The sequence below is a fragment of the Neolamprologus brichardi genome, chromosome 3, assembly GCF_056152115.1.
Source record: "Neolamprologus brichardi isolate AB-2024 chromosome 3, ASM5615211v1, whole genome shotgun sequence".
NCBI classification, from domain to species: domain Eukaryota; kingdom Metazoa; phylum Chordata; class Actinopteri; order Cichliformes; family Cichlidae; genus Neolamprologus; species Neolamprologus brichardi.
Window position 1 is genome coordinate 29,580,637 of NC_142106.1, and position 23,777 is coordinate 29,604,413.

At 41.9% G+C, this 23,777-nt stretch overlaps 1 protein-coding gene and 1 pseudogene across 1 annotated transcript; one reads left to right on the forward strand and one right to left on the reverse strand.

Annotated features, from left to right (window-relative positions):
• Positions 1–2,868: 2,868 nt before the first annotated feature.
• Positions 2,869–17,270, reverse strand: LOC148104159 (uncharacterized). The gene is made up of 7 exons (XM_087836212.1): positions 17,234–17,270; positions 7,974–8,009; positions 7,445–7,711; positions 6,689–6,952; positions 3,450–3,560; positions 3,225–3,293; positions 2,869–2,960 (listed from the first exon to the last, which is right to left on the reverse strand). Exons 1-7 carry the CDS (start codon positions 17,268–17,270, stop codon positions 2,869–2,871), a joined length of 876 nt encoding a protein of 291 aa, XP_087692338.1.
• On the forward strand, positions 11,946–13,086 carry LOC148104160 (uncharacterized; annotated as a pseudogene).
• Positions 17,271–23,777: the final 6,507 nt, after the last annotated feature.

The following is a 23,777-nucleotide window of genomic DNA, read 5'->3' on the forward strand; positions in this document are numbered from 1 at the left end:
GTTGAGTGTAGCCAGACAGCAAAAATGATGTGTTTTTATTAGATCAAATTTAACTTGAAAATTGGTAAACAGTGAAGGAAGGTTTTTGTGCAACTGTATTGTAAAATAGCATACCATTAAATGCACTTGTCACCAGCATCAATTACAACTTAAATGAAAACGGAAAGAGAAATTCTGAAGGTTTTCCCATGTTGTGCAAGATTATGAGGAATAAATATCGGGAGTTATCTCTGAACAGCCGGCAGAGCTGTCCGCAGAACAGATCAGGATCATGATGCTCCCTGCTCTCTTATCTGCTACCAGTGAGGCCTGAGGTCTATATACTGCACAGGTTGCAGTGTAAAACATATGTAAGGGCACTCATACTACAGCTAAAGCTAGTATGATTCTCTTACTCTTTGTTCCCTTTTGATACAAGTTTAGTAAGGTTATTAATAAATAGTTATATTATGGTGCATGACCCGCACTGAGTGTTGGGGCCACTTAACTGAAGCCCCTGCATCATTTTAGCCTTGTCACACTCTGCTATGATATCAGAAAGATATAAACATGAATGAAGTACATATTTAGTGGGTCTTTTCCATCTGATGTACCAGTGAATTAGTAATCTGTGGTCTTAGAAAATTGAGCAACCATGGCTTTGTTCACTGCTACTGTACATGTATGATGAAAGATTGACACTGACTTAAAATACAATGAAAAACCAACTTATCCCTCATGAAAGAGCCAGAAGCACAGAACAATTCAATATACTGATTACCACTTTAAAAAAATAGACATGAAATGCATGATACTTTCAAATCCATACAGTATGTATGAATACTGTAAGTATTCTTCATTACTTTTGGGATAATGTAGAAGATCTTATGTGTAAAAAAATTCTCATTGTATGTACTGTAACACAGCAACAGCTGAATTTAAAGCCACATTTCACTACATACACTATATATAACACCTTCCAAACTTTCGGTTTTAATACATGAAATGTTATACAAAAGTTTTAATAAAAAAATATTGGATTATAAAGAACATTGTTAAGAGATATATTCTAAAACACTTCTTCAGTAGAGAATCAGAGAAGAGAAACACACAGAATTTCTTGCTAGCAAGGTCATCTCTCAGAACTCACACCCCAAGAGTGAGTCTCAGAGAGTGGCCCTGAGGACTGCCCTGGTCTTTTATTTATACACTTCAGTGAGTGTTTGCTCCATACATTGAAATGTGTGTGTGTGTGTGTGTGGGGGGGGTGGGGGGGGGGGGGGGGGGGGTCAGAGTGTGACCCTAAACCTGCTGGTCTCAAAGTCCAGCAGTTCATCAAACCAAAAGCACTTAGACTAAGACAGATATAACTACGTTAATCCTACCGTAAAACAATAAGACAAGGTACGACTTCTCAAATGCTCCAAGGATGTGGGGGTGAACGCCAGAACACCCTGGAATGTTACAGACCTCCTAGGATGAGACATTCTTTCAAATATGCCACCAACTATATGCCTTTAAACACAAATGATTACATGCAGTATTCTACCATATTCAAACTTAAATCATTAAAGATTATACTGACTACTAAGTACAATTTTCCATTGACAAACATGAATACTTAATGTAGTAAAAGAAAACATTAACTCTATATTGTAGTGTTTAATATGATTTCTAACTGTCACGGTCCTGGGTCAGTGACCCAGTGTTTTCCGTTTGTATTATTATTCCTTGATTTCATGTGTTGTTGCGGGTCTCTTGGTTTTGGTTTCTGTCTTAAGTATTCCTGGCTCCTTAGTTCTTTAGTTTTTTCTGAGTTCTAGTTCTTAGGTTTTGGTTCTGTGTCTCCCAGTTGTTTTCCCTGTGTGTCTATCGTTGTGTGAGTTCTTGTGCCATGCTTCCACTTGTGTTTTGTGCTGTTATGTTTATCGGGTTTATCAGGTTTGTTCTTATGTTTGTTCTGTTTTTGACTTATGCCTGCAATAAAGCAGTGGACCTTGAGTTTAAGTTCTGCCTCCACGAGTCTGCATATTGGGTCCTTTTCCTGCCTGCCTGCCTGCCACGCAGCCTTATGATGACACTAACTTATTGTACAATGTTAGCGAGAAAATCGCAAACATTTAAAATGAAAACACTGGCACAGTCATTGCATGAAGATGTCATTAATGAACCTTTTAGAAATTTGCCTTAGAACGTAATTTAATAATATTTGCATCATCAAAACATTCCTACTGATATTTCAATTAATTTTTTTACATCAAAGAGAAGTTAAAACATATATAATATAAAAACAAAACATCAGAGAAACATTTATAAAACATATTTCAGATGTTTAGCTATAATGTTATATCTAAATACTTTACCAGAAAACCTTATTTTATATTTGTGCCCATAGATTGTAACTTGATGGTCCATGAGTGGTGGGAAATATGGGGGAATGGGACGTGACAAAGGTCTGATGGTTGAGAATGACAATTAGTCTTCAGTTATGAGGAAAGGAGACACTCAAACTATTGTCACTTCTCATAGCTCATCCAGTTTGGGTAGAAAGAATCGGACCCACTGCACCCACATCACACAGGTCACCCAGCTTCATACAGAGCAAGGGCGGTAAAGCACAGATAAATTAATAAATTCATGATTCCAGATACATTCTGCTTTAAATGAGCACATTAGATGAATGCTCTCTTTCAGTGGATTCATGAACAACACTGAACTTCTGTAAAATATATTCAAATATACTCTCAGTCTGAAACAGCTCTGCAGTTCATTATTATTATAGGTGTGATCACATTCTTGTGATTACAATAATAATTAAATTTAAAAAAACATTAGATTAAAATAATCATATTAGTATTGATATTAATAATAATCACTGTTATGTTTTTATCACGGCTTCCACAATCTATATATTAAAGTTGATACTGTACCGTTTTGAGTATTTCCAGAGCCTCTGATTGTTTCATAGACAGAACGATCACCTACAAGTCAGAGAAAATGATTCACCACATAATGTAAACACAAGTATTCTTGTCAGTAACATTTATACTAAGACAAGATGAGATAAGATAAGCTTTAATGTCAGTGTAAGCACAAACATACATTGAAATTGGAAATTTTATTATTACTTAGAAATGCTGTACATGTTTAAATGTTGTTACTGTCTTAGTTTTGTTTAATTCACCAGTGTTAAAGCTGTAGAAGAGAAAAGCATCAGGATATTTTAAACAAGATAAAAAACTAACCATGAATGAGAGAGGAGTAGACTTGTTGTTGATTTTCATCCTGACTCACCCTCTGGTCATCGGCAGAACCTTTATTAAAAATTCAAAATAAGACAATAGCATTCAGATGGTTTATTATGTTTTATATATTATTGTGAACAGTTTGCAATTTTGTAATGTTGCATCTCCATATTTAAATATTTTAAAGAGTAAAATATGTAATATCAGAAGAAAAAAAAGTCTCACATTTCTTTCTGTAGACCTTTTTGTACAGGAACAGGAACAGGAGGAAGATAAATATGATTCCAGGAATGAGTCCAGTGATCATCAGAACAGGAAATGGAGAACTCGACACAGCTATTGCAAATAAGGAAAATGAACTGTTAACTTTATTAAACATAACCAAATTGCACAAAGTCAGAGTTAAGTCTTAAAAGTAAACTCTAATTTAAATATATAACAATATTATATAACCTCTTCACTGAATTTGGCACACTTGACAACCCTTTAAACACTGGCACCACTTGCTGTAAATAACAGTCATGGTTCCCTTTAGCTTTGTCAAGTGATTTATGTTTGTGTTGTGTTCTCTGTTTTTAGTATTTGTATTTTTGCGTTATTATTTTACCTGCCCAGTGTCACTTTTGTATATTTATCTTGTATTTCAGGTCTGATACTTCATATGGCTTCTTTATAGTTTATTTTGGGATGGAAAATGGGACATACAGTGGCTTGCAACTTTTTGACCAAAATGCAAAATGCTATGTGTGGTGGAAAACTAACACTGCACATCACTCTGAACACACCATCCCCACTGTCAAGTATGGTGGTGGCAGCATCATGCTCTGGGGGTGCTTCTCTTCAGCAGGGACAGGGAAGCTGGTCAGAGTTGATGGGAAGATGGATGGAGCCAAATACAGGGCAATCTTGGAAGAAAACCTCTTGGAGTCTGCAAAAGACTTGAGACTGGGGCGGAGGTTCACCTTCCAGCAGGACAACGAAGCTAAACATAAAGCCAGGGCAACAATGGAACGGTTTAAAACAAAACATATCCATGTGTCAGAATGGCCCAGTCAAAGTCCAGATCTAAATCCAATCGAGAATCTGAGGCAAGATCTGAAAACTGCTGTTCACAAACGCTGTCCATCTAATCTGACTGAGCTGGAGCTGTTTTACAAAGAAGAATGGGCAAGAATTTCAGTCTGTAGATGTGCAAAGCTGGTAGGGACATACCCTAAAAGACTGGCAGCTGTAATTGCAGCAAAAGGTGGTTCTACAAAGTATTGACTCAGGGGGCTGAATAATTACACACACCCCAGTTTTCAGTTATTCATTTGCAAAAAATGTTTGGAATCATGTATGATTTCCGTTCCACTTCTCACATGTACACCACTTTGTATTGGTCTTTCACGTGGAATTCCAATAAAATTGATTCCTGTTTGTGGCTGTAATGTGACAAAATGTGGAAAAGTTCAAGGGGGCTGAATACTTTTGCAAGCCACTGTAAATGAGCTCAGCTTCTGTGTACAGTAATAATTGAATATCACACCAGATTTGACGCCAGGCGACTGTGGAATGGACTGCACTGCATCACTGACAACGAGAACGAAAACACAGGCAGTTTTCAGCCCACCGCATCTCTTGCAGACGAGCTTAACAACTTCTACGCTCGTTTTGATGCAGACAACAAAAAACAGATCCTCTACCCTCAGGAAGACAGTGAGGCTGTAACTCTAACAAAATGTGAGATGGTCAATCCTCACAAAGCTGTTCCTTGTTACCATCCGACAGGTGTTACAGGAGTCTGTCTGCTCAGACTACAAGACTTAAAAACAGTTTTTACCAGCAAGCCGTTCAACACCTCAACCACAACACTTAAGGACACACACCACACTCAACAGGAGACAGAAGCTGTCCTACAATTTCACAGGTGCATACTACAGTCTGCACTGGTCACCCCATTCTTATTAGTATTTTCATAAAAATAAAAACCCTTATTCCATGCAATACTGTACTAACTCCCACTCAAAAATATTGTACTGCTCAGTTTCACTCCTGCCACTTTATCCCCATCCCAAACTGAAACTGATTTGTCTGTGAGTCCTTAATAAACTGGCCACTCTTTAGGGTGTTTTATTATCTTAATATGCTAGCCTCCTGTTGCAGCTGTCTGCAGGTGACTGGGGGTGCTGAGGATGGTAGCAATAATCACAGTCACATTATTTTTGATGTTTTTTCTTGATCATTGCTTCTTGTTAAATAAATATATCTATATCTATCTATCTATCTATCTATCTATCTATCTATCTATCTATCTATATATATATATATATTAGGGGTGCAACAATACTCGTATCAATATTGAACCGTTCGATACAGTGCTTTCGGTTCGGTACGCATATGTATCGAACAATACAAAATTTTTAATTTATTTTATCAACTTTCCTTCTGACAGTGCTGTCTGTGTTGAGCGCTCAGTGGATCTGCGCTCGACAGTGCAGACTAGGCGGAGTAGTCGAACGCAGATTCACTGAGCGCAGGGCAAGCTAGCGAGACAGAAGTTAAGCTCTCCTTGCAACATGGCAAATTGAACCTCCCCCACCCTCATTCAGATGTGCTGTTTGGAACTATTTTGGATTTCATGTGACGATACCTGAAGGTAAGCGCGTCATGGACAAAAGTAAAACAGTATGTCGGATGTGCCAGCAATGCTCAATTACATTGGTGGGAACTAGTGCGTTAGCACAGTTAGCTCGTTAACGTGTTGGCCGTTCAGCCCCACGCACGGGGCGATCCGCGGTAGCTCGTTAACAGAGATTTGCTGTGTTGTGGCGTTAATGTCATTTCAACGAGATTAACGCTGACAGCACTAGTGGGAACACAACGAATATGACTGCACATTTACACCGACATCATCCTAGTACAAAGACAAGTGGAAGCAGACAAAAACAACAAGCACGCATGCTACAAACTTTACCCGAGTCATTTAGACAGCCGTTAGCACATGATTCTCCTTATGGGGACCTGATATGTTTAATATGCTGCTGAGAATATAGCCCAGAAGAAGTGTATAGTATAGCTTTTATTTTGGAAAGAGCCATTTCTCTGTAATAAACTCTCTTTTCCAAAGATGAGTGATTTCTTGATCAGATAGATTTATTATTTTTTATTACTTTGTCGTTTCAACAACATTAAATTTAAAAACTGTACTTTTGAGTTAAAATATATATTTATAATTGTAATAAATGACAAATTAAAAAAGCATGAATGTTTTTTTTGTATCGGAAAAATATCGAATCGTGACACCAAAGTATCAAATCGAGCCGTGAATTTTGTGTATCGTTGCACCCCTAATATATATGTGTATATATATATATATATATATATATGTATATATATATGTATACACACACACACACACACACACATCTCTCTCTTTCTCTGGGTGTGTGTGTGTGTATTTCGAACTAAATTACTGAACTCACTGGTTATCTCAATGGTGACATCATCACTTATATCAGTGTAGTAAACTGGGTTTCCTCTTGTTCCTCTGCAGCTGTAGATTCCTCCTTGAGATACTCTGATATCTCTGTTTTGTTGATCTCTGATTTTACCTTCAGAGGTTGTTTGGGTTCGTCTGAACCACTCATATTTCCATCCATCAGAGCTCTGCACAGAGCAGGTCAGTGTCACACTGCCCCCTACTGGTATGATTGTTGTTCCTGCTGTCAGTGTGGCCCTGGGTTTATCTGATGTTATGAAAGAGGAAGAAAAATAAAGAAATATCTGTGATTCGTTATAACAACATATGAACACTGAAAAACAATACAGTTTATATTTTTATTAGTTGATCTCAGCATAAATGTTTGTCTATTCTCTGTTGAAGGAAACAATGATGCATTAAAATGTCTCTTCCTCATGTTTTGGTTTAGATAACAGAAACATCTTCACTTTAAACTTCATGAAGCTTTTGATGTTTCTTCTTTTCCTTCAGAAATGTAATTAAATTTAATTTCATCCATAATTGCTGTTGTTAAAACTCACACACCTGCTAATGATAAATTTCAGGGTCTGTGAGTATTGTAGCACTGACTTTACTGTGAACGAAGTAACAGGTACAGTGATCTTGGTTAAAGTTCAAGTTTCAGTGACAAATTGAATTAAATGTACTATATTTTATAATTCAGTTGAGTATTTGAACAGGGATCATACATTTATTCTGTTGGTCACTGAGGACTTACCTAATACAGTTATAGAGACAGTATTACTGTTCTTTATATGATGTGAGCTCACTCTGCTACCAGAGCACTGATATTCACCACTGTCATGTGTAGATATAATTTCTAATCTGTAGTCTTTGTCTGTGTCGTAGGGCACAAATTCTCGACCGTCCTTCTTGATTCCGTAATACCAGTCAGTGTCTTCTCCTTCATTCATGTCACATTTGAAGGTAACAAACTCTCCAATGAAAAAACTGGACCAGCTGGGTTCAATAGTTAACACAGCATCTAGAATCCAACACAACCACAAAGTTAACAATCTGAAACACTTTTATGCACAAAACAATCTGTGACAGTACGTTCATACACTGTTCATATATTGTTCATATATATATTTTACTATTCAAAACACAAACTGTGTTTATATTCATAAAATTATAAATTAGTGAAACAACAATGTGAAGTGCTTAAGACTGATAAAGCAGTTGATGAATCTTTACTGAATAAATAAAAAAGAAAGAAACAAGAAAAAGTAAAACTTTTCAGTCACCTTGAACATGTCCAGTGCAGAGTAGCGTACAGAGCACTACAATAAAGAAAAAAATGTCAGACATTATCAAAGTGGTGACACGCAACTATGTGTGTGTAGGTTGTCAATCATACAGAAGATGGTAGTGTGTTTATGTCATACTTGAGTGTCTAAGGAGCTCGGTGAGAAAGTGACTGGACTTCTTTAGGTTTCCTGAAGGTGTTTCATATCTTTTCCAAGAAGCTTCTTCAGTTTTAAAACCAAATGGTGGAGAATCCCAGGTATTTAAACTGTAGTGGTGGTATCCCTTAAGAAGGCCGCTAACTCAATATTGATCCTGTGCCTCATCACATGAGCCAAGGTGTGAACAACAGTGTGAGTCATTGTCACTGGAGGTTTTTACTTTTCTTTCTTTTTTTTTTTTTAAAATCTTGTCCTGTCTGAAAGTCTTTGCAATGAGAAATATGATCTGAATAATTTTTTCTGTCAAACACAGCTATAAATTTTCTCCAGGCTCCTCTGGTTCATGTTTATTTGTTTATTTCTTCATATCTATTAGTGTTATTTCAGCTATAACATTCTATGTATCTAGATATATGTATCTATATATATATCTTTCTGTGGTGTGTGTGTCTGTGTGTGTGTGTGAGTGAGAGGCTGACAAATCTGAGTGTGTATGTGTCTGTGTCAAGAAATGTACTTGATAATGAGGGTAGGAAGTCACAATAACACGCAGACAGAGATGGGAGAACTGGGCTATTTTCAGCCCTCAAGAAGACCTGAGAGGTTTCAAAATTATTTTGAGGCTTTGCTTCACCCTATTATGTGGCCTGCTGACAACACCTGATGCTAGATGGGAGTAGGGATTCAGGCTCCTCGGAAGGGATCTCAAAAATGCATTGTAGGTGGCAGACTGTAAGGGATGCCATGACTAGAGTTTAAATAGCTGCATTCCCCATGTTTTGGTTTTAGAACTGTAAAAACTTCTCGGTTGAGAGGTGAAACATCTCCACAAAACTTCAAGTTGTCTTCTGTCCAAGCTCTGTAGAAACTCAAATATCGTAGACACATGCCCAGAACTGATCAACCCATGACGGGCCTGCCTCAGCAGAGGGCATCAAAAGGGTAGAAAACCCAACACTAGAAATTTTATTGTGATAAACCATAACGCTGGTTGACTGATACAGCTGTCTCAGGGCCTCCTGGGGGCTGTGAAGTTAACCTCATGGTAGTGAAACCTAACCAAGGAACGATAAAAGAAAAGAAAAAGAAAAAAAATTCCACTCTTCTCCCCTCTGTTCTTTTTCTTTTTTCATTTTCTGAGAGGCAGAGGGGAGGTAGAGTGTACAGCCCTATCCGGCAGAGAGGTGTGGGATGCCAGATCAGGTGCCTCCCTTCTGTCTCTCCTCTCTCCTATCTTTTCTCTTTAGTCTTACTTCTCTCTATCACCTTTTCTATCCCTTTGAAGAAGTGAGGCTCCATAAATATTAAAGAGGTAAGTATTACTTCTTGTTTTACAGTGAATTGATGGAAGAAAATAAAATGTAGGAAAATAAACAGAAGAAAATAGAAGAGAAACAACAATATAACATAAACCAGTAACACACCCCAGGGCCTGATCAACCCTGGCAGGGCCTCCTTGGATGAGGGTGACTAGTGATAATGGCCGAAACACCCGATGAATCCAAGGTCCACTACTGATGTCACAAAATTTTTATTTTCTAGATCTAATCTAGATTTGATCTCTAATCCCTAAACCTAACCAAGGGAGGTAAAAAGAATCTAAAAAAATGGCAAAATAGCTTTTGATAAAAGACTGAAACACTCTGTTAAGTTGATGCACATGTCACACAGTGGAAAATTGTGTTTTTATATTTTGTTTAGTGTCGATTTTATTTGCATGTTTTTATTGTAATAGTGATATTGCATGTTTTTATTGATATTTTTATTGCATGATTTTATCCCCATATTTATAGTGCGTGTTTGGTGTTGTTGTGTAGTATTTTTTCCACTGTGTATTAAGCGGACAATTGTAGGCACCTGTGATGTGGGGGCGTTTCCCGAGGTGGCCTATCAGCCACCAAACGGACTTAAGGGAGATGGTGAGCACAAAGAGGAGAGAGGAGAGACACACGAGAAGCGAGGAGCAGGAAACAAAACGTGTGCAGCCCAGCACCTGTGAAGAAAGACCGGCCTGCCTGTGGGACGTCATGAGATATCCGACGATCGGCCAGCATAACCCGGCGATCCAGTCCAGACGAACGAAATAGCAACAGTGGGAGGCAACGCGTGAAATCCACAGTAGGGCAGGGGGACGCCTCTGCCTGCATTTGTGAGTATCGCTTTCCCACTGTTGGGCGCTAGGCGTAGCTTTGCCGGGGGAGGATAACAGCGGCTGCGCCGACAACGTTGCTGGCCCGTGTCTGTTGTTTCAGGGCGGGGCTGCGAGGGAAGCCGTGTGCAGGTGCGGAGAGCAGCTGGACTACACGGCCGCGTACCGTCAGGCGGAGATAGGAGCCTCCTCCCTGGTCGGCTGCTGGCGAGTTTTACCATCCCGGAAGAGGAGTTCCTCTCCTGTCTCTTCTCCATCTAAGGAACATTTGCCCGCATGTGTGTGGCTGGACAAGAGGGAATATAGGACTCTGGGGGGAAGTTTTTATCATACAAAAAAACATTTATTTAGTTTTGGTTCTTAGTGTATAGTTATTCCTGCCGGCAGGGCTTTTAGCGGGTTGCGAACATTATTTTTATTGTGTAGCAGGGATTTTAGCCTGTATTTGGGGGTTCTGACTGTGTTTTACCCTAAAAATAAATGGTGTGTTTAAAGCTAGCTTAGTTTCTGTTCTCCGAGCGCTGACCCACTCACTCCCTTTTCCGCTTGTATATATACGGACGTGGTGGTTAAGAGTTAGGTCCACCAGTTTAGCGGCTACATAATTTTGGCGTTGTCGACAGGATACAAGTTTGGGGAGCAGTGTTCAGCGCCTGGAGTGCAGATATAGAGATGATGATGCCAGTGTATCCGGGTGCCCCTTGGGTACCAAAATACAAGGGTCCTGAAGCAGATGTTTCATATGGAGACTGGAAAGAACAAATACAAGGTTTATTGAATGCTCAAGAAATAGCTGAGGCCCGGAAAGTAGAAATTTTAATTGGGGCTTTAAGCGGTGAGGCAAAGCGTCAAGTAAGCGTGTTAGAAGAAAGAGAGAGAGACCAGATTAGGAGAATATTCGCATATCTAGATTCTCTATATGGTGACAATACCTCCCTAGCGGTTCTGAGGTCGCAGTTTTTTAGCTGTATACAAAAACCAAATGAGTCGGTAAAGTCTTTTACCTTAAGGTTGAGGGAGTTGCACTGCAGGCTACAACAGCGCAATCCAGATCAAGCACCTACTGAAAAGTGTTTACAGGAACAGATGCTGCTGGGCCTGCGGGAGGGCCCGTTGTCACAAACCCTGCGAGCCTATGTGCGTCACCATCCAGAAGAGGATTTCGCAACAGTCCATCGGGAGGCGTTGCTCCTAGAGGAGGAACAGCTGGGACACCAGGGATTGCAAACTACGTGCTTGGCAGTGGGTGAGTCCAGGTGTGCTAAGCCACCTTATGAACCCGACTGGAAAGAGACATTTAAAAAAGAAATTATGGAGGATGTCAAGGGTCAAATGCGAGATCTTGTCAAAGATGTTGTTAATGAAATTAAACCGCTCTTGCCACAGCAAAGCCCAGCCGGCTCAGCTTTTAATAAATCAAGGTTTAAGCCAAAGCGTTCTGGGTATGCTACTAACTGGACTCGAGAGGGAGAACCCATTTGCCATCGTTGTAAACAACCTGGGCATATTGCTAGATTCTGTCCGAGCACACTAGACCAGCAACCACCTTTAAACTAATAAACCCCACTGCTGAGGCCCAGGCGGTGGGGACAAGGGACAATCCAAACAATCAGGGGGCCAGTACAGATTTTGTGGGAGAATGTCCACTTATTGAGGTGTGTATGGGAGGAGTTAAAATGACGGCATTATTAGACACAGGCTCTCAGGTTACACTGGTGCAGCAGCAGGTAATGGATCTCCATTTCCCCGAAGTGAATAAAACTGACACACCTCTGTTGTTCGCCTTAAAGGCAGCCAATGGACTTGAGATACCATACTCAGGCTATGCGGTTATGGATTTTGAGGTGGAAGGGGTGGAGATACCAGGAAAAGGGGTTGTGGTTGTGAGAAATGACTGTTCCACGCACCCTTTAATTATTGGTATGAATGTTATTAGTGCATGCTGGAATGATGTTTTGCCAAAGGCAAGTCTGCTTTTCACCCTCAAAAGCTGAAGTCCCGCAGAGCATGGAAAGAGGCATTTGCCGTCTGCCAACAGACTGTCACCACCAAGACTGATGGCTTCCTAGGCTATGTTCGACCTGCTAGCCGCAGGGGAATCAAGGTGCCCCCAAACTGTGAAGTGATGGTCTGGGGCCGGACGTGTAAAGGCAAGGGTGGGACAGAACACTTGGCACTAGTGGAGGCATTGCCTGATGCTGGACCCTGGGGGGTGGCCCGAACCCTGTCAGTAGTCAAAGGAGGGAGGCTCCCTATCCGGGTCTGTAACCCTAATCCATACGAAGTGACTATAGGACGCTACCAGAAAATGGGCCAGTTGTATCAGGTGGAGGAGTCGGATGTGGAGTCGGACAGTGACCTTAGCCTGACAATGGGATCCGATGGTGTGATCGAGGTGGGCGTAGTTGAAGCCGCTGGGCCCGAAGAGCCTGTGATCCCTGAAGAGGAGGTGAGTCAACTGATTAACAGCATAGACTTGACCCCCCAGCAGAAGGCCGAGCTCCAGACCCTGCTGCAGAGGTGGCGAAAGGTGTTTGCTGTGAATGAGGAGGATTACGGAAGAACTGATTTGGTCCAACACCAGATCCACACAGGTGATGCACCACCCATTAAACAAAAATATCGCCCTTTACCACCACTGATGTACAAAGAGATTAAGATACTTCTAGCAGATATGCTGAAAAAAGGTGTCATTCGGGAGAGTAGCAGTCCCTGGGCAGCCCCCATTGTGTTGGTGAGGAAAAAGGATGGCAGTTGGCGATTTTGTGTAGACTACAGGAAATTAAACACAGTGACTCATAAAGATGCGTTCCCACTCCCCCGAATTGAAGAGACTTTAACCTGTCTGACCAGAGCTGAGTGGTTTTCCACACTAGATCTTGCCAGTGGATACTGGCAAGTGGAAATGGATCCTAAGGATCGGGAGAAAACTGCATTTACCACTCCTCTGGGTTTGTTTGAGTTTGATCGCATGCCTTTTGGACTCTGTAATGCCCCTGCCACCTTCCAGCGTCTGATGCAGCGGTGTCTAAGTAGTCACCTTTCTGAATCTGTTTTGGTATATCTGGATGATATAATAATCTACTCACCTGACTTCTCTACTCATCTACAGCAGTTGGAGAATGTCCTGCAGAAGCTGTGGCAACATGGGCTGAAGCTGAGGCTGGACAAATGTAAGCTGTTTCACCGTCAGGTGAAGTTCCTGGGGCATCTTGTCGACCAACAAGGGGTAAGACCAGACCCTGAGAAAATCCAAGCTGTCCAGAACTGGCCTGTTCCCTCTACCACCCGTCAGGTCAGAGCCTTCCTTGGCCTGGCAGGTTATTACAGGCGATTCGTCCCAGGGTTTGCGAGGTTGGCTCGACCTTTAAATGCTCTGCTTGTGGGAATTTCTAGCAGGTCAAGCATGCAGGTCCAGTGGTCTGCTGAATGTCAGGAAGCCTTCAACAGTTTGAAACGTGCTCTTACCGAGCCCCCTATTCTGGCTTATGCAGATTTCCTGGAGCCCTTTGCACTTTATACTGATGCCAGTAATCAAGGCTTAGGTGCTGTGTTAGCTCAGGTGCAAGATGGCAAGGAACGGGTGATTGCATATGCCAGCAGGAGCCTACACCCCACCGAGCGAAATGACAAAAACTATAGTTCCTTCAAACTGGAACTTTTAGCTCTAAAATGGGCCATCACTGAGAAGTTCAAGGATTACTTGACAGGTGCCAAGTTTGTCGTGTATACCGACAACAATCCCGTGGCCCACTTACAGAATGCTAGACTTGGGGCAACAGAGCAACGCTGGGTGGCACAGCTGGCATCCTTCGACTTCGAGGTTAAGTACAGGGCTGGAAAAGAGAATGCTAATGCTGATGCTCTCTCTAGGTTTCCCACAGACTGTCAAACAGCCTACATAAACACCACGAGTGCTCCACGTCTGGATTCACAGGGGCTGGTGCCGCAGATGAATGACTGGAAGGAGGCGCAGGAGAAGGACATGGATCTGCGCATCCTGAGGGAGTATGTGGAAGAGGGAATTCCCCCTGATGCACCAATGAGGAGAGCCCTGCCTAGCCCTGTACAGAAGTTATTACAGCAATGGAGAAGGCTGCAGGTTTGTGAGGGTACTCTGTGCAGAGAGGTAAGGGACCCTAACACTAACGAAATGTACCTTCAGATCCTATGTCCTGCAGAGAGACACAAGGAGGTGTGGGAGAAGTATCATGAGGCAGCGGCGCATGCGGGAGTGGAAAAGACACTGTCCAGGATACGTCGCTTCTTTTATTGGCCCAGCATGGAAGAGGAGGTGCGTGAATTCCAGCTAGGGTGCGCTGCGTGTAGCCTGTGAGATAGAAATAGGCCTAGAGCCCCTTTGCATCCCATTACTGTGTCGTATCCCCTTGAGGTTGTGGCCCTGGACTTTCTTACATTAGGGAGGCCCACAGACAGGTACCAGAATATTCTGGTGATGACTGATCTTTTCACACGGTACGCCTGGGCAGTTCCTACCAAAGACCAGACTGCTCAGACTGCGGTGCATGCTCTTTGGGCTCACGTGATTCAGACCTTCGGTTGCCCGACCAGGCTACACTCAGATAGAGGTGGAAGTTTTGAGTCTGCCCTGATGTACCAGCTGTGTAAGTGCTATGGCATTACGAAAAGCAAGACCACCCCATACCATCCGGCTGGAAATGGTGGGGTTGAGAGGATGAACCAGACATTGCTGCACATGCTTCGGTCCCTAGAGTCAGAGAGACAACAGAGGTGGCCAGAATATCTCCCAGAGCTCTTACAAGCATACAATAATACTGTTCATAGTGCCACAGGGTATGCGCCGTCGTACCTGATGTTTGGGCGGCATTTGAGACAGCCGGTGGATTTAAACCTAGGTGTCGAGCGGGACTCCCCATGCCACGACCTGGGAGGGTGGGTTAAGGACCATCACCAGAAACTATCTTTTGCCTATGAGATGGCTAGGAAGAAGATGAAGGCAGCAGCCACCCAAAACAAGAGGGCTTATGACCGAAGTGCGCGGGCCCTGCCATTGGTGCCAGGCGAGAGAGTTTGGATAAGGGACAGGAATAGGCAGGGACAAGGCAAGTTGCACCCAGGTTGGAGCTCAGAGCCCTATGTGGTAGTGGAAGAGGTTGGCAATACAGGTGTAGTGTATAGGGTGCAGCCGGAGAAAGGGGGGGGGGGAGAAGGTCCTCCATCGGAATGCACTAAAGTTGTGCATTACTCCTGCAGCAGACTACCACTCAGAGAGGCAGGGAGTCAGCCGTGAAGGAGAGATGCTAGTTGAGCCTCCATTTTATGGTGTTGCGCCTAGCGCTCCAGCCCAGCGGCCGGGAGAGTTGTCAGAGGTGCGCCGTTCGACGAGGCCTAATTTTGGTCAGCCACCCGCCCGTTACAGGTCGCTTGACTAGTGTGACAGGGACTGTCACAGGTAAAATGTGGGGGGATGTCACACAGTGGAAAATTGTGTTTTTATATTTTGTTTAGTGTCGATTTTATTTGCATGTTTTTATTGATATTTTTATTGCATGATTTTATCCCCATATTTATAGTGCGTGTTTGGTGTTGTTGTGTAGTATTTTTTCCACTGTGTATTAAGCGGACAATTGTAGGCACCTGTGATGTGGGGGCGTTTCCCGAGGTGGCCTATCAGCCACCAAACGGACTTAAGGGAGATGGTGAGCACAAAGAGGAGAGAGGAGAGACACACGAGAAGCGAGGAGCAGGAAACAAAACGTGTGCAGCCCAGCACCTGTGAAGAAAGACCGGCCTGCCTGTGGGACGTCATGAGATATCCGACGATCGGCCAGCATAACCCGGCGATCCAGTCCAGACGAACGAAATAGCAACAGTGGGAGGCAACGCGTGAAATCCACAGTAGGGCAGGGGGACGCCTCTGCCTGCATTTGTGAGTATCGCTTTCCCACTGTTGGGCGCTAGGCGTAGCTTTGCCGGGGGAGGATAACAGCGGCTGCGCCGACAACGTTGCTGGCCCGTGTCTGTTGTTTCAGGGCGGGGCTGCGAGGGAAGCCGTGTGCAGGTGCGGAGAGCGGCTGGACTACACGGCCGCGTACCGTCAGGCGGAGATAGGAGCCTCCTCCCTGGTCGGCTGCTGGCGAGTTTTACCATCCCGGAAGAGGAGTTCCTCTCCTGTCTCTTCTCCATCTAAGGAACATTTGCCCGCATGTGTGTGGCTGGACAAGAGGGAATATAGGACTCTGGGGGGAAGTTTTTATCATACAAAAAAACATTTATTTAGTTTTGGTTCTTAGTGTATAGTTATTCCTGCCGGCAGGGCTTTTAGCGGGTTGCGAACATTATTTTTATTGTGTAGCAGGGATTTTAGCCTGTATTTGGGGGTTCTGACTGTGTTTTACCCTAAAAATAAATGGTGTGTTTAAAGCTGGCTTAGTTTCTGTTCTCCGAGCGCTGACCCACTCACTCCCTTTTCCGCTTGTATATATACGGACGTGGTGGTTAAGAGTTAGGTCCACCAGTTTAGCGGCTACACACACAACGATGTGTCTCTCTGGTAAAGTTTCCAGGCTGCCATCCCTCAAGACTTTCTCCATTTGAATAAATGTATAATCAGGGATTGTAACTTCTAGTCCTTTTATTGAATCATAAATAAAACACTTGGAGTTTTACTGGTGTCTACTATGATTTGTGACATTTTATATTAAGATGTAAAATTAATATTCAATTCAATTCAATTTGCTGATGGAGAAACAAACCTTTCTTAGATAAACTAAACCAGCTCCACTCTGATCTGAGTCAGTGCACTAAAATCTAATCCAGTCTACAAACAAACATGTTGGTAACAAACATGAGAGTCCTCTGATCACATGACCTGAAATGGTACAAATGACTGATGCTCTGTTCTTCTTACTAAAACATGTTTATGGATCAGTATGAATCAAACAATAGAAGTCAGTGATGTACTCACAGAATAGGCCCAGCTCACAGAGCAAAGTGGCTCCCATCCTCACATCCAGCAGTGACACGTCTGAAAACTTCTACAACTTTCTGTAAAGAGAGAGAGTGAAGCAGCAGCACAGCAGATACCAAAGAGCTGTGAAGAGAACAAAGAGGGTTTTTTTTCAACTTCTCTCTGCTTCCTTCCTTTTTCACTGACATGACACACTTAACAGGATCTGATCACAGCATGACGTGTTTATACTCTTTTATATTTATTTCAATTTTCATCTGTCCAGGGTGTACCCTACCTCTCATCCTAAAACAGCTGAGACAGGCTCCAAATCATCTGAGACGCTCAACTTTATAAACAATTAAGAAAATAGATTCATAGAAGAATAAAGTTTTAACTGATGCTGATAAACAGAGATGTCAATATAAAACTAAAAATACATCTGAACTGACAAAGCTGAGCTTGACTCATTTAAAGTGTTTCATTACACTAATGCAGATTTTTTTAACATGAAATTGTGGTTTGGTGATAAATTCACCCACATGTTGTGAGCAACCTCAAGCTAAACAGAAATAGTGTCGTTAACCAGAAGTGGGCATGAGGCAAGAGGAAGTCCTGCCCCCTCTCTCAGATTATATCTCTGTTACTTTAAAAGTGCTGCTGTGTTTATGGTGATGTCAGCTGGGCTGAGTTGCTGAGGCTCATGGGTAATGGTTTTGAAATCAAATAAACTTTAAACATGTGACAAAGGTGTAAGTGTGGCATGCTAAACTTCAATGCTACAACAGTGCCACAGTTTTCCACTTTGTACTTTATACTTTACAGAAGAAGAGGAAGAAAATGCAAAAAAAAAAGAAAAAAAGTAAAAGCACAATGTTGCTTTAGCCGCATTTACACCTGTTTATTTGTATTTATTTATTACTATTATTTTTAAATGGGTAACTGCTATACACAGAGCACAGCCACTTAGCAGTGGGTGTTTCCCTTTTTCACACTCTGGAAACCTTTTAAGAGACAGAAGCTCAGGATGTCTTCAAATAACTCACAACTCACAGTTTCACAAGAGATACCACAGAGTGAGATTTAAGCTATGTCCACACTCGCCCAGATAGATTTGAAAACGGCGTTTTGGTCTGAAAACGCTCTGTGTCCACACTATCGTTTTCATTCGTTTTCACAGAGTTGTGCGTCCACATTGAAATGGCCTAAAATGCTTACGTTCCAGTACTGTGCATGCGTGAAACGCAAGAAGATTCAGCCTGCCTAATTTCTGTCTGCCGTTTATATACTTTCCGGTGTTGTGCCATAAACTGATTTCCAATGTTTTCTGTGTATTTTTTCTGTGTAATATCTTTACGTATGTTCGTAAATAGACTTCGGTGAACAGGGTTTACAAAGGGGTTATATAGAGAATTAAAAAAATATCTGTTTTTCAAGTATCTTTACAACTCTGTCTTATTGTACTTACATTATAACCAATCCGGTCCTTTATCCCCACTTAAAATATTTTTACAGAAATATTGTAATATTTGCTGCCATTTCTGCTGTCCTCTTGGCCAACTTACTCTTACAAAAGACATGTTTAATGTTAATGAGATTTTTTTAACTGCATAAATAAAGGTTATATAAAAGTCACTGCCAAAAACTGATTGCGGCTTCTACCTTGCGGCTTCGAATGTTGTTTGTGGCTCAAGATGACTTTATGTCATCCATAAGGGATGCATTTGACATGCTTCACATATTATAGCCCAACAACTTACTTATAGCAGTTTAAATACGAGCAATCAGTTTTTGGCAAATACCGGAAATCAGTTTTTGGCAGACAATCCCTTTTTGGCACAACACCGGCTCATTGAAACATGGCGGCAAAATGTTGAGGAAAAGCAACAAGTTTTTTAAATGGACTAACAATGAGGTGGAGTTGTTGCTGCGAGTAACACAAAAGTAAAAGGTTTGAAGAAAAGTTATTTGGAGCATATACAAACTGATATTAATCTTTAATAGGGCTGTGAAAATTGAGAGCAGACAAAACAACTGCTTTATAATGCACTCCGCTATCTTTGTTAAATTGGTCACATGACTGCATCACATGACTAAAATGCGTCATTGTTTTCGAAAGTCTCCGTTTTCACTGTCCACACTGCGACGCAAATGCACCGTCTTCAAATTTATTTGTTTTCGAGAGCGTTTTCAAAATGCTGCGTTTTTCCTTGGGGAAAACGGCATCTCAATGTGGACGTAGCCTTACACAGCACTTTTCTAGTTTTAATGACTGTTAAAAGTTAAAACTGTGTAAATGTATGCATTTCAATAAAAAGACTGTAAGCAGAGGCCAGAGCTGGAGTCATCTGAGGTTGGGTGCAGAGCTTGCAGCTTGCAATTAAAAATAGGCTGAGCTTTAACTATCTTGCTTCGTTCACGGTGATAAGTCTCTGAACCAGCGGGGCCTGCGAGTGCAGACCTAACACACCTTAATGAAAAGAAAAAAGAAGTTCTGTAGGTTTTCCCATTTTGTACAAGTTTATGAGGAATAAATATTTGGAGTTATCTCTGAACCTCCAGCCTTCAGAGCTAAGAACAGCTCAGGATCATGCTGCCCCCTGCTGGTGCAACTCTTTTATCTGCTGTCAGTGAGGCTTGAGGTCATTGTAGTGTTCAGGTTGCAGTGTAAGGGCAGTCATACTACAGCTACAGTTTGATATAAGCTTGGTAAGGTTATTGATAACCTGCACTGAATGTTTGGGTCACTTAACTTAAGTCCCTGCATCATTTTAGCCTTGTCACACTCTTCTATAATATCAGAAAGAAATAAACATAAATGAAGTACATATTTAGTGTGGCTGTTCTTCTCTTCCATCTGATGTACCAGTAAATTCGTCATCATTTGTCTTAGAAAACTGAGCAGTCTTGTTGTCTTTGTTTATTGTTACATGCACGGTCAATCATCATTTCATCGTTTGCACTTAGAAACATATAATCATATATGCTTAGAGGTATATAATCGTTTCCATATTGATAGAATGTCTCATCCTTAGTAGGTCTTAAAGACTCTGTGTACCATGAGATGGTAGGACGTACACTTCTTTTCCTGAGTGTTCTGGCATACCTCACACACGTCCTAAGGTCATAAGAGAGGTTGTATCTTCTCTCTCTGATATATGGTATGGCAAACACATCTGTATCTGTTTAAGTAAAAGAGGGTTTTGTTTAGGGGAACTGCTGGACTCTCTGGCCCAGCTATCTTGGGAATTATTCACAGGGTCATATTCCATGTGAATTGATAAACCTAACAACTCCAAAAATGAGTCCAGTGATCATCAGAACAAGAAATTAAGAACTGGATACAGCTACTGCAAATAAGTAAAAAGAACTGTTAACTTTAATAAACTGAACTGAACTTAGAAGCTGTTTTAACTCAGGGATTCATATCTGCTATCACTCTCAAACCAGGGAATTTTATACATGTTAGGCATTTGTGTTAACCACAGTATTGTTGAAAGATAAATACATGCCTATTATAAGATCATATATGCAGTGCAGTAGACAAGGTATCTACTGTAAATATATTTGAATAAGCCACCTACAGTAGGTCATGAAAAATAAAATGTTTTGCTCCTGCTCACCTTTAACTGACATCCAGCTCTGTGCTGACTCTCTTCCTGAGTACTGACACTTGTAGAAACCTTCATCAGACTTTGACACTGCAGAGATCTTCAGCTCCCCTCGGGTATCATTTTGAATTGTGATATAAAAACACATTGGAAAGGATTTTTTTTCTCTTGAACTGCAGCTCAGACTAACAGAACTTCCTTCAGTCACAGGATGAACAGGACTCACCAGGATAGGATCATAATCTGCAAAAAAGTCAAATCACATTAGTTCTGGTCACACTATTAGGGATGGAAAGAGCCTTAACAACAACAACAGAATGAATTGCACAAAGTTAGAGATAAGAAGTGAGATGGCCTATAGAGAGGAGGTGATGGCACTGTACGAGTGGTGTCTGGAAAATAACCTGACTCTCAACATCAGCAAAAATGGAGAAATGATAGTGGACTACCGGAAACGACCAGTCAGAGAACACCAGCCCATCCACATAAACAGTACCAAGGTCGAAAGGGTCAGCAGCTTCAAATTCCTTTGGAGTCAACATCATCGAGGACTTCTCCTGGACCCTTCACACAGACACTGCTATCAGGAAAGCTCGCCACCGACTCTACTTCTTGAGGAGGCTGAGGAAGTTTGGCATGAATGCCAACATCACCTCAAATTTCTACAGGTGAGCAATTGAGAGCTTGCTGACGAGCTGCATCACAGTTTGGTACAGAAGCTGCTCTGCCAGCAGCCGTAAATCACTACAGAGGGTGGTGAAGGCAGCAGAGCACATCACTGGCACGAGGCTTCCTGCCATTCAGGACATTTACCTCCAGCGATGCCTCCGTAAAGCACACAGCAGCATCAAGGACCACAGCCACCCAGCACATCAGCTCTTCTCCTTGTTACCATCTGGCAGACGTTACAGGAGTCTGTCTGCTCGGACTACAAGACTTAAAAACAGTTTCTACCATCGAGCCATACGACACCTCAACCACAACACTTAAACACACACACACTCCACAGGACACACTCAGAAGCTACCCTGCAGCTTCACAAGTACTCTGTATAATCTGCACTGGTCACTCCACTTTATTTTATTTATATTTAAAAAAGTGCAATACTGTAACAACTGCCACTAAAAAACTTTTGCACTGTTCAGTTTGTACTGCTGCTCATTCCTGCCACTGTGCAATATCCCATATATTAATATATGGGATATTGCACAATATCAAGCCTGGAATTTAAATTTACTCTACATTCAGTTGAATATGACAAAGAGAACCAGATCTGAGTTTTGGTGGGTTTTTTTGTAGGCAAAAGTCTAGACAGAGAGGCCCAGACTTGCTTCCTTTGGCCACTCTTCCATGGTCTCACTGTGGTTATACAGGGACTGAATAGGCTGTGACAACGAGCCAGGTATCCCATGCAGGATACCCCAAGAGATGCAATCAAGTGCTTTCTCTAAGTCCACAAAGCATAAAACGATAAATAGTGAAGAGAGTAAAAAGTCTTAAGATTCATAATCACTAAATAAATAAAAAGAACACACAAGTGAAAACTGTTCAGTCACCTTGCGCATGTTCAGTGCAGAGGAGTGTACAGAGCACTGCAATAAAGACAGAAACTTCAGACATTATAAAACTAAAGACACTCAAATATTGCATAAATAAAACATGAGAGTCCTCTGAGCCTCCATTTATGAGTCAAACATCCTGCCTGCCACACAGAAAACCATGACAACAAATCTTTCTTGGATAAACTCAAGCAGCTTCACATACTGACTCAAATTAGAATGAACCATCAAAAAACATGTTGGTAACAAAACATGAGAGTCCTCTGATCAGAAAACCTGAAATAGTGATGACTGATGCTCTGTTCTTCTTACTAAAACATGTTTATGGATCAGTATGAATCAAACAATAGGAGTCAGTGATGTACTCACAGAATAGGCCCAGCTCACAGAGCAAAGTGGCTCCCATCCTCACATCCAGCAGTGACACGTCTGAAAACTTCTACAACTTTCTGTAAAGAGAGAGAGTGAAGCAGCAGCACAGCAGATACCAAAGAGCTGTGAAGGAAACAAAGACTTATTTTTAACTTCTTCTCTCTCTTCCTTCCTTTTTACACAGAAATTACAACTCAGCAAGGTGGGGTTACTTGGAAAATCTATCAAACAGGTACATAGTACAAGGGTAATATACAATCAAGTGGAAAAACTGGGAGAAAACTGAGCTCAACTGATTTACTTTACCAAATGGACCATCTCAGCCTTGCCGTAATGGTCTATTTGATTCACCTTTTATTGTTTATTTTATTTTATTTTCCATCCATTCGCTTCCGCTTATCCTCTTCAGGGTCGCGGGGGGCGCGGGGGTCCCAGCTGTCATAGGGCGAGAGGCGGGGTACACCCTGGACAGGTCGCCAGTCTGTCGCAGGGCTAACACACAGGGACAGACAATCATTCGCACTCACATTCACACCTAGTGGCAATTTGGATTATCCAATTAACCTATCCCCACAAGCTGCATGTCTTTGGACGGTGGGAGGAAGCCGGAGTACCCGGAGGGAACCCATGCAAACATGGGGAGAACATGCAAACTCCACACAGAAAGACCCCGGCCTGATGTTGGAATTGAACTCAGGACCTTCTTGCTGTGCGGCAACAGTGCTAACCACCGTGCCACCGTGCTGCCCTACTTTGCTAAATACAGAAAAAAAGGGGAAAAGCAGAATGATAGACCCACTCACAGAGCACTGGGAAATATGTAACAGGGTTATTTACAGCTAAGTCAATAAAACAGAGGCAAAGCAGCAGGTGAATGCATTAAAGATTTGGGAGAGGCGGTGAAAGTATTTCCAAGGGTAAACACACGCTGTTATTTTAATCTCACAGGGCTCAATACGCACAGAGAGATTTGCACAGACAGACTGATTATTCCAACGTAAAGAGAAACAGAAAATCATA

Excerpts from the sequence above, each read along its gene's own strand:
- LOC148104159 (XM_087836212.1), bottom strand. The coding sequence starts at position 17,270 with ATGGGAGCCACTTTGCTCTGTGAGCTGGGCCTATTCT. Across the intron at positions 8,010-17,233 it reads CTGTGAGCTGGGCCTATTCT|TGCTCTGTACGCTACTCTGC; the intron begins GTGAGTACATCA and ends TCTTTATTGTAG. Across the intron at positions 3,561-6,688 it reads TGTCACCATTGAGATAACCA|CTGTGTCGAGTTCTCCATTT; the intron begins GTGAGTTCAGTA and ends TATTTGCAATAG.